This window comes from Scomber scombrus, chromosome 1 (genome assembly GCF_963691925.1).
Source record: "Scomber scombrus chromosome 1, fScoSco1.1, whole genome shotgun sequence".
NCBI lineage: Eukaryota > Metazoa > Chordata > Actinopteri > Scombriformes > Scombridae > Scomber > Scomber scombrus.
Window position 1 is genome coordinate 26,592,287 of NC_084970.1, and position 16,205 is coordinate 26,608,491.

Genomic DNA, 16,205 nt, shown 5'->3' on the forward strand with positions numbered 1-16,205 from the left:
AACTGTCACAGTAAGTTTATTTCATACTGAAACATGACTGACCTATGATAAGCATTAACAGCTATCTCTGTTAGGGGAGTCAGGGGAGTCAGGAACGTATTAGAGTGTTGCAAAACAGCATCTATGATATCTGCACTAGCGTGACATGAGGGTGGGAATGTTTGAAGTATCAGTAAATGTTAGAAAAAGGTTTTTGACTCAGTAATAATGCAAAATTGTGAGTTGAGTTTACAGAAAAACTGGGATAGTGTTGAGATGCTCAGTGGTGGAAGAGCCGCAGGTTGGTGTGCACCAGAGTGATGCCCTGCTCATTACAGGCATTAATCACAATCTCGTCAGCAGCAGAGCCTGCAGGAGCTGCGATGTACTCAACACCGCTCTACAGACACACACAGAGGGAAGAAACGTTAGTAAAGATAGGTGGAAAGCTTGTCAGCGTGTTGCTATTTTCAAAGCCAATAGAATTTCCAAACCACAGTAGCAGTGACAATTCAGTATACCTGCAGGCCATTTCCATGCAATATCTTAAAGTGCATACAGTGCAAACCCCATGCTTGGTTGTAAGGTGTGTCATATTTACCCGTTTGGCACGATCTATGTTATCTCTGAAGGGGAAGAATGCGTCAGAGCTGACAGCCACTGCCTGCAGGGAGCTGATCCAGTTCTTCTTTTCAGTCTGTGACAGAAGCTCAGGTACTTCTTCATACATGGACTTCCACACTGCCAGGTCTGGACCCTATCAACACAATATGCATGGATTTTTAAATTATTTTCAAGGTACACTAGAAATACACTAGAAAATGGCTATCCCTATTCGTTCATTTTAATATGTATATCTTAAGTTTAATACTAAAGCACTGTTACCACTTACCTCTCCAATAGTATCGCTGACATACTGGTCGATGGCGTTTGCCATCTCCGCTCGCTTCACACCACTGCGGAACTTCATGGTCAGGACACGAGGGTTGTGTCTCAGCCACCAGTTATCAGCTTTGTCACCTGCCAACCGTGTGCAGTGGATACGAGACTGCTGACCCGCACCAATCCCAATAACCTGTGAGCCACACAACATAAAAAATAGTCAACATGAATCAGATTCTTCTCTCCTTATCCTTTTTTTCTGTCATTGTATTACCTGTCCGTCTTTAGCATAGCAGACAGAGTTGGACTGAGTGTACTTGACAGCGATGGTGGCCACAGTGAGGTCACGCACAGCTTCCTCAGAGAGCTTGAGGACACAGAAAGAATCAAAAAAGGGTCAACGCTTGTCCTTTAGATAAGATTAGGGTCAATAATAATCTAAAATGCCAAAGGAGGATGACCCTGAACACATTTATACACTGTACATCTTTACAAGAATAGTGACTCACCGAGCCCTTGGACACAATGTTGCTAAAGAACTCCTTATTGATGAGCCCTCCGTTCCTCTTTTGTTTGAGATGGAGGCCGAACAACACCCTCACCTCAGCCTCATCAGGCGCATACTCAGGGTCCATCTGGGACAAACACACACATTAACTCAACTCTGTTTTCTAATCATCTGTATTTGAATGGAAAAATAATAACTGACAAAAATCTCTCACCTGAAGGACGCAATAGTTGCCATTTTTCTTTTTAGAGAGGATCTTGAGTGCCTCTTCTTCATAACCAGGAGCGATGATACCATCAGACACCTGAGAGCAATAAGTTAAATCTTGACTGAGCAAATCAGATTTTTAACCAAACACTCAGTTCCTCACATGATCAGTATTTCATTTTCCACAATACTGAACGTATGATTTTACCTCTCTTGATATAATCTTGGCAGTGGGAACGTCACAAACATCTGACACGGCAATGAAGTCTCCAAAAGAAGACATCCTGTCAGAACCTGGGAATGAAGAGAAGGTTAGCACATATGACATGTAAAGCTCAATGTGTAAATACTACAGGTGATGTGTAATTTATTGTTTTTAACCTCTTGCCCTGGCGTAGGCCGTGGCCAGCGGGGTGAGATCCTTCAGCATGTCGTGCACCATGCACACCTTGGCTTCCTCCTCAGTGAGAGGAACTCCTACTGCAGCTCCTTCAGAAGAAAAAAAAATGCCAAGAGTCATTTTCAGATTCAAGGCACTTCATTCCAAGTTCACATTTTCACTTTGAGGAAGTGTTAGCGTGTTTCTTTTCATCTTACCAGCAGGGCTGACGTGTTTGAAGGAGGTGGCAGCAGCCATACCGAGAGCGCTCTTTAGCTCCCTGACCAGCTGCCAGGCATTCAGAGCGTCACACAGGTTAATAAAACCGGGGGAGCCGTTGACCACTGAGAGCAGGCAGTGAGAGGAGTAGAAGCAAAAACACAAAATCCATCATGTATCAGGGTAAATTATTCGGGGGCAGTTTTAATCTTTAAGTCTTCATTACTTAATTTACAACCAAAAGCAAAAATGTACCTTAAACACAGACGATTATTTTATTTAAGGATGTCAGGGTGCTACAAGCCCAACCCTGGCAGTCTTACTGGTAAAATAAACTTTAAGGATTCTTCTTCTGTTGCACTTACGGTAAGTTGGTCAGAGCAAAAGCTAAATGCAAAATAAACTGCATGTAACAAATCAGTCAAGACAATTGTGGTGTACTGTGGGTCTACCTTTGAGTGGGAGGGCTGGACGCAGGGTGTAGAGTTGAGCAGGTGCTTGGTGGGGGTTCATGCCATAACGCAGGGGCAGCTGGGAAACACCTCTGCTGTACTGTCCACGAAAGTAGTCCGATATGGCATCATCATACTGTGCTGTGTGTGTGAAAGCCTGAAGAACAAAGCACATGAAATACACTGATGAGAAAAAATGTCAACATACCATGTGTGCCAAAGCAAAAATCATCCAACCCAAAGCCTTTATGACAGAGCACAACAGTTTAAAATTAGATAAAATGCGCTTCAGGATCAGGACTGACATAATACAATCTGCACATTTATAAGAGGCATCATCCCTAAAGTAAATTAACATAATTTCCGAGCTTACTGTACCCATTGACCTCAATGTGCAGCTCAGCCTGCATAAAAAGGTGAAAGTTCACAGTTGATCAAAAGTTAAACTCAGTAACCTAAACACATATTTCAACACTTGTGATAAAAGCCTAAACTGGACTTTGTCTTGCATTGACCCTCAGCTGTAAGTAAACAATAAAAATAAAGCAAGTGAGCACAGCAGCAACATTTCCTTGGTGATCACCCATGTGCCTTTACATACACTGACTGATGTGATCACTTAAGTATGAACAGTGAAAAGATATTGACTGACTTTTGCCTCCTCATATGTTTTGTAAGAATCCAACATGTGGTTAATATTACGCAACCATCATTTTAGGATTGAGGCCTGCTCACACTTTAAAAAAAAAAAAAAAAAAAAAAGAGCCAACAACATGATTCACCTCTTCACCCAGAAACTGCAAGTCTTTGAGATCGAAATGAGTCTGGTCTGAACAAGTCTGAACAGTGACAGCTTGCAGTAACACACTAGCAATTCAAGTCTTTCCCATTTTAAAATACTGGTTTGAAGGTAAAATTATCATTTCCTGCTTATGACTGAGCAAATCTGAATATAAAAAATTATTATTTCTCACAGAAACTTTTTCATATGTCAAACTTGTTATTGTTTGTGTACTTGAAGAGGGGAATCAGCAGGTTTCAGAGTTAACTGACCGACTAACCTATTTCAATTATACAATCATATGTAATTATTTTCTTGTTTAATCACTTAGTATAAAATGTTGGAAATGGAGAAAAACATTGTCTAATTGAAAAAATATTAAAAGCAGCTGTTTGTTCAGGCGAGCAGTCCAAAACCTAAAACACATTCAGTTCATTATCACACAAAACTAAGAAGGATGCTGATTAATTTTTTATCAAATCGATTAATTGTTTCAGCTCATTGTAATGATTTCTGGTTCTCAATTAAAAAGCAACTTATACATTTTTAAGCTGCTGTGAGGCCTATTTATTTAGTGTAGTTTATTTCAATCATTTGCAATTTATGCAACACATAAATAAATAATCATATGTACTTGTTTTCTTCTTCTCTAAACAGAGTAATTAAAGTACTTAAATATTACACAATCCTTTTGAAGCACATAAAACACAAAAATAAACTTTTTTTTTTTAAAGAGGGGGGGGGGGGGGGGCATATTAAAAACATACTCAGAAACCCTAAAATCTAGATTTTTTTAAAGCTTAAAAACAAATCTTTGTGTACACAAATGAGGCCCTGACTTTTCATAGTACTTTTCATAAACTTTGTTTTATACACCAATCAGAAAGGTCCCTTTAAACCCTCTAATATAATCCAAATTCAATTCACCTACTTGCAAGTTAAAACAGTAAAGGGAAAACAAAGTTGTTTTACTTTGAGCGCCAGAGTCTTGCGTGTTTCCATGGTCGTATCTTTGTCTCCTGAACTCTCCATCTCCTTGGCCACCAGTGGATAATCAGCGGGGTCACACACAATGGTTACCCGAGCGTGATTCTTGGCTGCTGCTCTCAGCAGAGTCACACCACCTGCATTGAAAGAAAATATACATTCTTCAAATGCTCATGCCAACAATCTAAGCATTTTTAATATTAGTGGTGTGAAGGACATCAACAAATACAGTGTTTAATGCAATGTGACACATTCATCTGTTGGTACTGTGCATTACAAGTGGTACAAGCATTAGTTTAGTAGTTAGCATTATTCTACTTTACAGTTTGAAGCTATACACAATCTTTGCTGCACAACGCACCAATATCAATCTGCTCCACAGCATCTTCCACTGTAACATTCGGGTTAGAGACAGTCTTCACAAATGGGTAGAGGTTGCACACCACCACCCTGAAGAGAGCCAACAGAGAGATTAATTTCATACTCTTCATCATCAACACAATAAACAGCAGCATTCTCCGTTTGAAAACACACAACCATGATGCTCACACTCACAACAACGCTCGCTCTCTTACTTCTTGTTAAAGGCGTTTCTTTTCTTTTCATATTTTGGGTTTATTACACTGAAGCAACTTAGAGCTGGTTGCTTGCCTTAAAAGAAGGTAAAACTTCAGTAAATTTTTCAAATGTATCACCATTTGCATTCTCTGTCCAATAAATTTAGCTGCTAGGGCTCCAACTAACATTTATTTTCACTATCAATTAATGTGTTATTTAATCAGTAACATAAATGATTGTTTCATGAAAAATGCTAATCACAATTTCCCAGAGCCCATTGTCTTACAACTGCTTGTTTTGTCCAACAAACACATTCAATTTATAGATATGAAGCTGCAAAAAGTAGCAAATCTACACATCAGAGAAGTTGTGACCAGCTGACATTTTCTTTTACAAAATGACTTACATTTTACAATACATACATTTATAAAACAGTGTTGATCCATTATTCATTTTCTGATAATGATAACTGATAATCAGTTGATTGATCACTTCAGCACAATTCACCACATTCCTGCATTAGAGACTTTGTGCAGACTTATTTTTGTACTTCAGTGTTTTTTGTTATTTATTTATTTTTTTACATTTTTGTCCTTGTGTCTGATGTAAGCATTTTCTCATTTGCTCATATTGCCGCTGTTAAAGTAACTCTGTGAACAAGGATCTCATGAACTATAGACCTTCCTGTCAGTGTGTAAGCAAACACTTAGATAAACATGCATTTCAGGGTTATTGTTAAGATGATCCATTCAATCTTCCTTCTCACCATGCAAACAGTTGAGAAACACTTCAAATTTGTCAGAATCATTGATACACAGAAATGTCTGAGATAAGCAATCAGTGTCTAATCAATCACGTGCTATCCCCATCAGGTTTAAATCAAGTGAGCGGTTCAATTCACAGTAAAATATGTGATCTAATCTTGAGACTTAAACAAATAAGAGTCACAAGATGAGCTTGCAGGAGCAGCACCTTCCCAATTAACCAGCTGCTAAATCAACTACACGTGCCTCCTGATGCTACAATGCACGTCTATACTCTAATCATAGTAACTTGTGATCTGCCTGACAGACACAGGTCATGAATGCTCTCTGAGTCAACTGGGATTTGTAGCAAATCCCTTAACATTCAGCTTTCTCCCTCTTTTGTACTTAAATCACTGCACCAACAATTCTTAAATTGTGAATTTCTTTGAATCCACATGATCACATCTTTTCCAGTTATTTCTTCTTCTCCTCTCACCTAACCAGACTGTAGCCCAACTTCTCCATGTCTGCGGTGTCAGATGGGGTTTTCCTGGCCAGGATGCCTCCATGGACAGCAGGATGCAGGGTCTTCACCCGGCCTCCCAGCATCTCTGGGTGTCCAGTCAGCTCTGACACATCCCTGACATCCAAAGTAGAGGGAGGTTAGTGCAGGAAAACACACAAAACTACACTTCTTTTGATAAAATATGAAGGGTCAAACCTGAGCACCCACCTGACAGAGAGTCCAGCATCACGCAGAGCTTTGGCTGTACCACCTGAGGCGACCAGAAACAGCCCCGCATCCACCAGCCTCTTGGCAAACCCCAGCAGGTCAGTTTTGTCTGACACACTCAAAAGTGCTGCGAAGACAGATTCAGGAAACACTTGACAGACTTCTTTACACACACAGAAAGAGAAGTTAAGCTATGCTTTTAGCAAGATACAGCTGACCACGTTGGCTAATGTTAGCCAGCGAGCTAGCATCCTTCATGTCGCAGGGGGAAAAAAACTTTAATCATGGCGACAGAGAGATAATTAAAGAAGATAAAAATCTTACCAAGCTCTGAAGAGGCCATGTTCACAGTCACAGTGTGAGTCTGCGGTCAGTGTGTGTGTCAGGAAGGTTTCTGCTAAGTCTTGCCTCAGTTTCACATGCAATCACTACAGAGACAAATCTGCAAGTTTTTCAATGCTTCATCATGTGCTTCAAAAGTGTAAAAAAAAGACCCGCCCAGCTGAAGTCGGCCCGCCCCTTACAAACGAGCACGCCCTAGCGGCGCAGAAAATGCGCATTTTTACCATAAAGAGAGGAAAGTTTCCAGGTCCCGTTTGTCCAAAATTCACTTCAAAACAAAACACACAACATTCATTATTTGAACTCTGCAGTTTCCCCCCACTAGTGGTGCTGTAGAGGGGCGTTTGTTGTGCAGGTTCTGGTGGATGAGCAGCACATGGTTTGACAGACATATTGGGTGTATGATGCAACCTCCTTACAAATACACATCCACATGCCAAAATATGCAAGTCAAGGCAGCAATGCACTATTAAAAACAAGAAGGAAGAAACAATGCAAGTTTAATTACATTAAAACTTTATAGTCCGGAAAAAAACAAATGAATAAAAAATCTGCATTTTTCTTAAAATAGAAGTTGTGTAAAACTACTGCTGAGGTCTCCAAATTTAACCACCCACATTTTATCAACTTATTTTGTTGCAGTAATTCAGTCTCAATCTGTGTAACTACAACAATGACAACAATAACAATACTACTACCTACTACAACTACTACTACTACTAATAATAATAATAATGAGATGTGTTTTAATGATGGAGAGTGCTGTTGAAGACATTGGTATATTCTCCCAGTACTGTTGGGTTGAGATCTGGTGGCACACACACACACACACACACACACACACACACACACACACACACACACACACACACACACACACACACACACACACACACACACACACACACACACACACTGTTGTATGTCTCACAAAAAACATCCATGTCTGCCTGACTACTTGTGTGTCTGGTGTGTCATCTTTGATTTCCCCACCAGAGGGCAGATGTGGTCTGCGCAATAAAAATGACTGATTCCTCTTCTCCCTAGGATGTCATAAATTCACATTTTTCCTTCACATATAATCAGCAGATTACAATTTGTGTCCAAAGATAAGTCTGAAGGTTTGCATCATTGCCCAAAACCTTCATTTTTGATTCAAAGATCCTGAACAATTTTGATCATAATTCAGATTTTGAAGACACCCTTTTACTATTGCTATCAGAAAATATGAGGTTCTCACTCACTGCTTTAAAAAAAAAAGGCTTATAATAATGAAAACTCTTAAATATCATAAATGCTCCTCCTATGCTTTTGTGCATTTTTATTGACAGTGAAAGCTGATTTTAAATAAAATGAGCAGACTCCTGTGTTTGTGTGTCGCTGATCAGCATGAACTGAAGGTTACACTGACAAACAGAGAATGGCCACAGGCATCATGTTCCCAGTAATTGGTAAAACACCTGTAACATACATTTCCTGCAACAATAAATGACGCCCATGATTACATTCTCACCCTGGCCACGCCTTTTCAATAAACTTTATGGGCAAAAACGGTGCCTTTTCATGCTTTAGAACAGCGTTTTGAGTCGGACAGATGTGAATTTATTGGGGCCCGTCACTCACTCTACACTTGCCCATTAGTTAAGTGACAGGACCGGGTCCGGGGAAACCTGCAATACGTGTGATTACGTTAAAAGATCGGACAATCTGTTCATATTTACGTAATGAGCCCGACATTTTGCTGATTGATTAAACTACAGGGTGTAAATATTTTAAAGGGTCGCTGATTTATAGTTCAACAAAGCAAAAAGAGGCCGATTTATTTGTATAACTATGAAAATGGGGGGTTTCTGGTAACCACTCTGTGCTTGACATCTCAGGGGTGACTTGAGTGATTCAAAAGACAGTGAAACATTTTTTATTGAAAGACACAGGCTCACTATGCATTATTGGTTAAAAAAAAAAGAAAAAGAAAGAAAGAGCTAAGGCCGTCAGCACTTTAGTCGAGCTGGCTGTTGACAAAACTGACAGCATTATCAGCAGCAGCTGTAATTTATGCAGGGATTTTTTAATCAACATGACTGGTGTATTCAGATTAAATTAGAAGAGAAACGGAATCAATGACCTCCATATATTGCTCCACTGCCTTATCAATTAGCTGTGATTTTTGTACTGTGTCAGAGGGGCCTGTGTCATAAAACAGGCCGAATGGCATTCGTCATACAGCTGACAAGTCACACAACTAAATGAGCTCCTATTGATTCCCATGATTTTTCATCAGCCAAATTAAAAGCTGCAGTTTGATAGAGTTTCAGTCTGCATGTGTGTTGTGTTCACTCTATTCGCCCCTATTAAATCAAGTCTGAAAAGTTCAATGAAAACTCCTTTGGAGTCCTTCGAGTTAGACATGCTGGTGGTGTTAATTTAGGGAATTGAGCAGGATATTTGATGCTGCAGGGTTTTCTGTTTCTGGTTAATTATCAGTAAGTGATTGTGAGCCATTGACCAGCTTCTTTAAAGCTCCCAAACATCTTTTGTTCTGTGAATTTTCCATTCCTCTGCCGGCCTTGAGATTTCTTCCCTTTTTCCTGTTATAGGTTTGTTGGTAACAGTTTTGATTGATCTGAATTATGGGTAAATTTTGGGCTACAAATACAAAAATGACCTGATCTGACTGATAAATGTATATTATTAAACTGCTCCTGTACAGTAATATTGATGGCATGGAAATAAATGTGAGTAATAGTGATCATTTAGTTGATTCATTTTGCTTGTTCCTAACCAGCAGCAACTGCTTTTCTAAGATCCATGAATGTATGAGGATGATTTTACATATACATTTAATTTCACACTAAATTCAAATAATAACACATCAGTGTATTTGCACAAACCTTCACTTAACAGAGCAACAAATCCACTATACTTAATTTGATCCAGTACAGGTCTCTCACAGATTACAGGTGATGTGTAAAGGAAAGTTTCTTTGTATGTAATGATGTATTACTCTTGATTTGGACATTCAGCTATAGAAGTAGGATGATATGACCCCATAAAGTAACCTAAATCTGCACACATTCACAACAAGCATGTGCAATAAGATTATTTTAATCTGCTTTCTCACTGTGACTCATTTCTCCTTCATATAAACTTGGCAACGCAGTGAATTATTTTAGAGATGATTGCTGATATTTCTTAAAAACATTTCTGGGAAAAGAACAACAACTTAAAACTGATTGCTTAACCTTGAGATTCTTATCAGTTCCTTCTTGTTTTTGAGCAGCATGATGCAGCTTCAGAGTCTCTGCTAAAAGTCCTATCAGTGTTTAAAGGCACTTCCAATTATTGTAGAGCTCTGTCTTGTTTTGTTTTTTTTATTTTACAAGAAGAGCCAGTGTCTTTCCAGCCAGTTAAGAATGCATCTAATCACTATATAAATATGGGACTGTGGTCTGAGAAGGGGCTAAACGACACCATACGGCCTGTCCTCCCATCTGCTCTTTAATCACAGCCTTTTACATGAGGGCCCAATAAAACGCCCCACCACAGTCACGCACAATCATCGTGCTGTTGCTCTGTGGAAATTAAAATGGGCCTGTGTGACATCACCATCAGGCTTTGATTGCTTTACTTCCTCTTCATTAACTTAATTATTTGGCTATCAGTAAACCCCACCGAGTAATTAATATCTGAGAGCTCTCGTAATAAATTAAACCACTAACTGAGAATTACTTTGGATGTGCTCTTGCTTTGCTACCAGAGACAGCATGGTGGCTCCGAAAGATGGGAAAAGAGTTGAAGATGTGAACAGAGAAAAGATTTATTTGTCTAAAAAATTGGCAAATTTCCTCCGAATGAGACACCTTCTTTTGTTTACAAAAGAAGGTGTTTTGTTTCACAAAGTTGTCTTAACTTGTGATTTTTTCTTTCTTTTCCATTGTAATACGTTATAAAGCTATTAGCAAGAAGAGCACGACAAACTCATTCAACGCTAAGCTAGAAATTAGTCAATACTTTGTTCTTCGCGCAGCTAGCATCTTGGTCACTTTTCGTGATAACTTTTCAGTCTAACACACTCCCATTTCCAATCAGGAACTTTGACAGCTTCTTCTTTTCTTTTCTGTTTTTATTTCACAGTTAGACCACAAACGAGTTTCAGATAAATACATGTATGATTCATCTTTGCAATCATTCAAATAAATTAAATTCATTTACATGTAAGCGACAAGAACAAATTCATTAACATCATCAAGAACAAAAACAATATGAGTCCAATATCACATCAATATTCACACAAAATGCACAAAGTAAATGTAGTGTGAGATCTTCTGCCTTGAAGACGTCCAACGCAGCAGATGTTTCTGAGCTTGTCTTATTTTTTCCCCCCCCTTGTTCAACTTTTTTTGTCTTCACAATGTACTGTACATTCTTACGCTGTCTGAATGCACTACAGTTTGCTCGTCTCGCTTCACATCCTTCATTCATGTAGTCATGTGTGTTTACCGGGTGGTGCCTCCAGCTGGCAGTGGACGGATCAAAGACAAAGAAACTGACTGGCAGATTCTCAGGTAAACAGCTAAATCTGAGGAGGATATGAGCACCTTCCCCCTCCCCCGTGGCATGCTATGAAATTTACAGTGTTTAGAGATTATTTTATTCACAGATAGTTTATACAGTATAGCTGTGTCAAAATCATGAGTCTGTTTGGACATGGGAGGACTTCCTCTTGTCTGGGAGAGTGTTTGGTAGCTGCGTGAATAATGAGTGATTCCAGCAAAAAGTCCTGATTGGAACACAGAATCATTCACGGAGCAGACCAGACAAAAGATATGACCATGACCCCAAACTCAAACATGTCCCAGTGTCTCTGTCATCTGTCACTCTGGATATCAAACCAGGGTTTCCTCGGTGTAAAGGTCTTTTCACAGTCCAGCCCCGATCTTCCTGTCACCTCCTCCTACTTGCACCCCCTCCAGCTCATCATCGGAGAAAGGGCTGTGGGGATTGTAGCCAACGTCGGTGCCACGCTGCAAGAAGTCTGTGGATCGTGGCATCCCAACGCCGTTACCCATAGCAACAGAAAAACCATGCTGGGCTTCCTCCTCTTCCACCTCCTCCTCGTCCTCCTCTTCTTCCTCTTCACCATCCTCCAAATCCAGATCTATCTCTCTGTCGTCTGGATTCCTGGGTCGTCTGCTCTCATCGGATTTGTTGGTGGCTGTTTTCCCTCCGCTGCGTAGTCGCTCAGTCTCGGACTGGGCCGAGGCAGTAGCCTGCTCCTTCGCCTTTCGACTGCGCTTCCACTTCATCCTCCGATTTTGGAACCAGATTTTGACCTGGAAAGAGATGACAGAGCAATGACAATGATGGTCAAATTTATGAATTATTGTCCAGAGTTTGTGTGAATAGATTTCATAACACATTTTTGTTATTACTGTACATCCGTAAAAAAAAATCTTAATATATTTCTCTCATTGTCTGAAGTGGGATTCCTCCTATGTTGTTCTCCCTCCGGTCCTCTTTTCCCAATGCTATTCCAATTGTAAAACTCTCTGAGACAAATCTATTATTCAGGGCAACATAAATAAATTAACTTCACTTGACTTGAATATATGCCAGGTCAAAAATAATTTGTAGACCTTCTGATTCACTTTTCCTTTCTCATTGACACTAATGTACAAATCACGAGTTTTTGAGTCAAATATGATTCAAGAGGAAGTGCAGAATCTCCAACAAATCTCTAAAATAATTTAGAATCCATTAAAATATATATATTTTTGTTACTCTATAAAACCTTGTACAACTTCTCTGTTTTAAAACATTTTTGTGAAAATGAAAGAACATGATATATTTAGTTTGTGCAGTGCACTTGATAGAAAATATAGCTATAAACGAAAAGAGTGTAATATAACTCTGCAACACTATCGGGAATTTGCAATTAAAATAGAAACAACAGCATAAATGGTGAAATGCAAAGTCACCAGTTCAGATATTAACCCTAATATACTGTTTATATTCTGCCATTTTACAGAATATAAACTCATAATTAGTCTTTATAGATTTCCAAACCACAAATCATTCATTAATACCTCATCAGCCATGAATAAATTGATGAATAATCCCCAATGAGGCTTTCAGGGAGGGTTAGGGTTAGCAGAGAGAGTGTATTCTTTAATTTTTAAATTTTTTGTTTATGGAGAAAAACCTTTACAATCACACTATATGATGGTCCAACATTACATTACACAGGAAAACATAACGATTGCAATTCATTATATTGAATGTGAAGAAAACTGTATTTTTGAATGGTGGTTTTAGATTTTTTAATAAATATTGATTAAACACTTAACAAAAATGCATGTCTGCTGCACAAAAATGTTTTTTAAAAAGATGAAATATTTCCATTTTTGTATATTCTGGGTCACATTGGGATAAGTCATCAAGTTTCTGGCTAAAAGAAAAGTTTTCAAGGTGTTTTTTCTTCTGTCAAATGTAAAAATGGGTCAAATTACACCCTGAACGGTATGTAAAGATTGAAACAGCTTTGGTTTATGGTGAAATTTAGGTTGTTCTTAGGATGAAATCTTTTACATGATTGAATCAGGAATGTTAATCATGATTTTATAACCGCATCTGTTTAATTCTGATGCGATTTGTGGCATATTTAGTGTTATCTGTCTCATTGTTATTGGTCTCTATCATAGCCAGGACACAGCTGAATTATATTTTCCTGGTTAAATAATAAAATAAAAATGGCTATAATGTCTTTTGGAGTTATCCACTAAAGGTCCCTGCTCTATGTTAATTATAATAATCTGTTAAAATCCAATTATCTTACACAAATACATGGTTTTGATGTTGGATGAGAATGCTGTGGCTGGCCTGTTGCAGTTTGTATTCGCCTTGAAACAATATGAAGAAGACTGTTATGTTTTACTACATCTACACTCTACAATGCCATGCACCTCATTTTGATGTCCTGTGAGGTGGACTGATCTCGCTCACCTGTGTTTCAGTCAGCATGAGTGAGGTGGCCACTTCAAAGCGTTTGGGTCTGGACAGGTACTTGTTGAGTTTGAACTGGTTCTCCAGCTCCAGGAGCTGCTGACTGGTGAAGGCGGTCCGGGGCCTCCTGCACTTCCCTAACAGACCTGACTGAGGGCCTGCTGGAAGAGACAGAGCAAAATGATCAGCTTGTACATCTGTGGCTTCATTGATGACATTTACCTCCAGTTATTTTATGACAGCTCATTTCATAGTAAATATAATAGGTCTCAGGCTTAATTTGATTTCTTGCAGGGCTTTTCTATTAAACACACAATTGAGATCTTTAGAGAACATTCAAGTATTTAAGTCTGAAACATTTGGCTGCCTCTAGTCTTATTTATGTAATATCAAGGACATAGGAAGTTCAATATAATTTTGCGGGTGGGAACACGCACACATATGCCCGCACTCACTGGCCATCATTAACAATAATAGCTTTACTCCAGTTTATTGTTGACGGGGGGGACACGGCAGAAGCTGGCGCAGAGGCCATAAAAACACAGGCGTGCCATTAACTTAATGAAAATTCAATGAAGGCTTTTGGGATTTTATTGATGAACTACAGAACGTTTTAGGTGTTTGTTTATAGTTTCTTCGTCACACAAAGACAGTTTTCATGTGGTTGGCGTTTATAGAGAAATAAATGGGCCAAAATTAAAATATGACACAGATATGAGCAATAAACCGAGGCCAAGGGAAAATGTATGGCTGTATCCACATAGATCCTCAGTGCATCCTTTCTTTGAATAAAACAGCTCCCCGAGAGTGGGAAAGCTTGCTTTCAAAAATAGGTTGTAAATTATAGTAATCATAATGGATGCGAAATGAATGAATGCCACTTCAACCTAAATAACGTAAGTAAAACGCTTAGTCAGCTTCTTTCGCAATCACCAATGAAATTATATTAAACTTTTACTTAAAAATTCATATTTAAGCATAGAAAGATATGTAATTTAAATTCTAAATCTAGGCTATTATGATCATCATCATCATCGTCATTATTATTATTATTATTTTTATCGGCATCTAAATCGAATTAAGTCAAAAATAAACTCGGTTACAATTAGCCATTGTGCTGAATGAATGAGTTTACAACACCTCAGCGGCAGATTCCTCAGAAGTCAAACGACCTGATTAGATCGTCTCCTTCCTGTAAAAAATTATCCACTTTCGATTGCGTACAAGTGACACATGTTTGGGTCTGTCTCTGAATAAATAATAATAATAAAAAAAACTTTTGCACATGAAACAATTTACACCTGAATTCTCTCATTTCACCTGGAGTTTTTGGAGTTTATTTTAAGATATTTTTGGCCCATGAAATGATTTTATTAGATCATACTTACAGCTGTAATCTGGCAGTCGTGGCATCATGATCCCAGCGCGGATCCAGTGCTCCAGAGGCAGAGATCCTGCCATGGCAGCCGCCTTCAGGTGCTCTGGGTACGTCTGTGTCAGCTGCGTGAAACCGGTGTACGCGAACGCGGGGTGCTGGCCACCCAAAGCTGATAATGGGTACATGGGTGCAGGATACATGGCGGGAATTGCCCCATGGTGCAGTGAAGCGAGTCCTTGGTGCTGGAGATTTAGAATACTCGGCTTGGGGATTATTCCGGTCTGAAGTTGTGAGGCCCGCGGAGATGGAGTGTCCGCACGGCGGCAGGAGACCGGGCTGCCCGCGGGGCTGTCACTGCTCAGACCGGGGGAGAGGTCTCGGCTGCCCCGGTTTGTCTCATCGGCGAGCAAGGCGTCGATTCTGAAGTTTTTCGATTTCTCCATGATGGCTTCACCCAGGAGGACTGCAGAGTCTTAAAGAAACAAACGTGCCAAGTTTGGCGGGTGCGCACCTGTGCCGTGCGTCAGAGCGCCTACAGAGTGGATCCTATTCCACTCACAAACTCATGTTCTTCTTTGTGTTTTCTCAAAAGTTCAGCCTGGAGGGGTCACCACACACGTTATAGCCCTACTATTCAAAAATAAGCATCAGTACATTATCAGCTTGTATCTTAACTACTAATGATCTTCGAAAAGGAGCTCTCTGGCAGACTCGTTTACTGACATTTGCATCCCTCCATCTATTTCCATGGGACTGCAGTTTACAGATGTTAGCCTACCTAGTAAATGTCAGTTTGTAGGATCGCTACCGTGCTGGTGTTTAATGCTAACTTCACTAAGTACACACAGAGGTATGTGTCTCACTCCATCAGCCGTCCTTCTCCACCCCTGCAGGCCGTTGTGAGCTGGGATTGGCTGGAAGCTGAGCCGTTCTGACGGGCCTCTAATCAGCTAATTACTCGCTCGTTTCTCACCCCAGAAAGCATTCTGAGTGAGGTAATGTCCAACCCCTGTCCCGCCTGCAAACACCTTCAACTGCATCAAAGCTTGAAG

At 39.6% G+C, this 16,205-nt stretch overlaps 2 protein-coding genes across 3 annotated transcripts; both read right to left on the minus strand.

Annotated features, from left to right (window-relative positions):
- Positions 1–6,948, minus strand: atic (5-aminoimidazole-4-carboxamide ribonucleotide formyltransferase/IMP cyclohydrolase). Its single transcript, XM_062424265.1, has 15 exons — positions 6,756–6,948; positions 6,432–6,558; positions 6,195–6,338; positions 4,756–4,844; positions 4,380–4,531; positions 2,627–2,783; positions 2,174–2,299; positions 1,958–2,065; positions 1,785–1,870; positions 1,584–1,673; positions 1,371–1,496; positions 1,136–1,228; positions 872–1,054; positions 581–736; positions 1–379 (listed from the first exon to the last, which is right to left on the minus strand). Exons 1-15 carry the CDS (start codon positions 6,772–6,774, stop codon positions 260–262), a joined length of 1,776 nt encoding a protein of 591 aa, XP_062280249.1. The 5' UTR covers positions 6,775–6,948; the 3' UTR covers positions 1–259.
- A 4,730-nt stretch (positions 6,949–11,678) lies between these two features.
- Positions 11,679–15,596, minus strand: mnx2b (motor neuron and pancreas homeobox 2b). Of its 2 annotated transcripts, none has more exons than XM_062418439.1 (3): positions 15,164–15,596; positions 13,776–13,936; positions 11,679–12,106 (listed from the first exon to the last, which is right to left on the minus strand). In XM_062418439.1, the coding sequence occupies exons 1-3, from the start codon at positions 15,594–15,596 to the stop codon at positions 11,693–11,695; spliced, it is 1,008 nt and encodes a 335-aa protein (XP_062274423.1). In that variant the 3' UTR covers positions 11,679–11,692. The 2 variants fall into 2 exon arrangements, with proteins under 2 accessions (XP_062274423.1, XP_062274422.1); XM_062418438.1 differs by having other exon boundaries at positions 15,140–15,596.
- Between the last annotated feature and the right edge of the window lie 609 nt (positions 15,597–16,205).

Coding starts and splice junctions, on each gene's coding strand:
- atic (XM_062424265.1), bottom strand. Junction 2,300..2,626: donor TCCAGCCCTCCCACTCAAAG/GTAGACCCACAG, acceptor GCCTGCTCTCAG/TGGTCAACGGCTCCCCCGGT. Junction 1,497..1,583: donor GCAACTATTGCGTCCTTCAG/GTGAGAGATTTT, acceptor TGTTTGTCCCAG/ATGGACCCTGAGTATGCGCC.
- mnx2b (XM_062418438.1), bottom strand. CDS start 15,596: ATGGAGAAATCGAAAAACTTCAGAATCGACGCCTTGCTCGCCGATGAG. Junction 13,937..15,139: donor GTATGATCTAATAAAATCAT/TTCATGGGCCAA, acceptor TGTCTCTTCCAG/CAGGCCCTCAGTCAGGTCTG. Junction 12,107..13,775: donor TCATGCTGACTGAAACACAG/GTGAGCGAGATC, acceptor ATCTCTTTCCAG/GTCAAAATCTGGTTCCAAAA.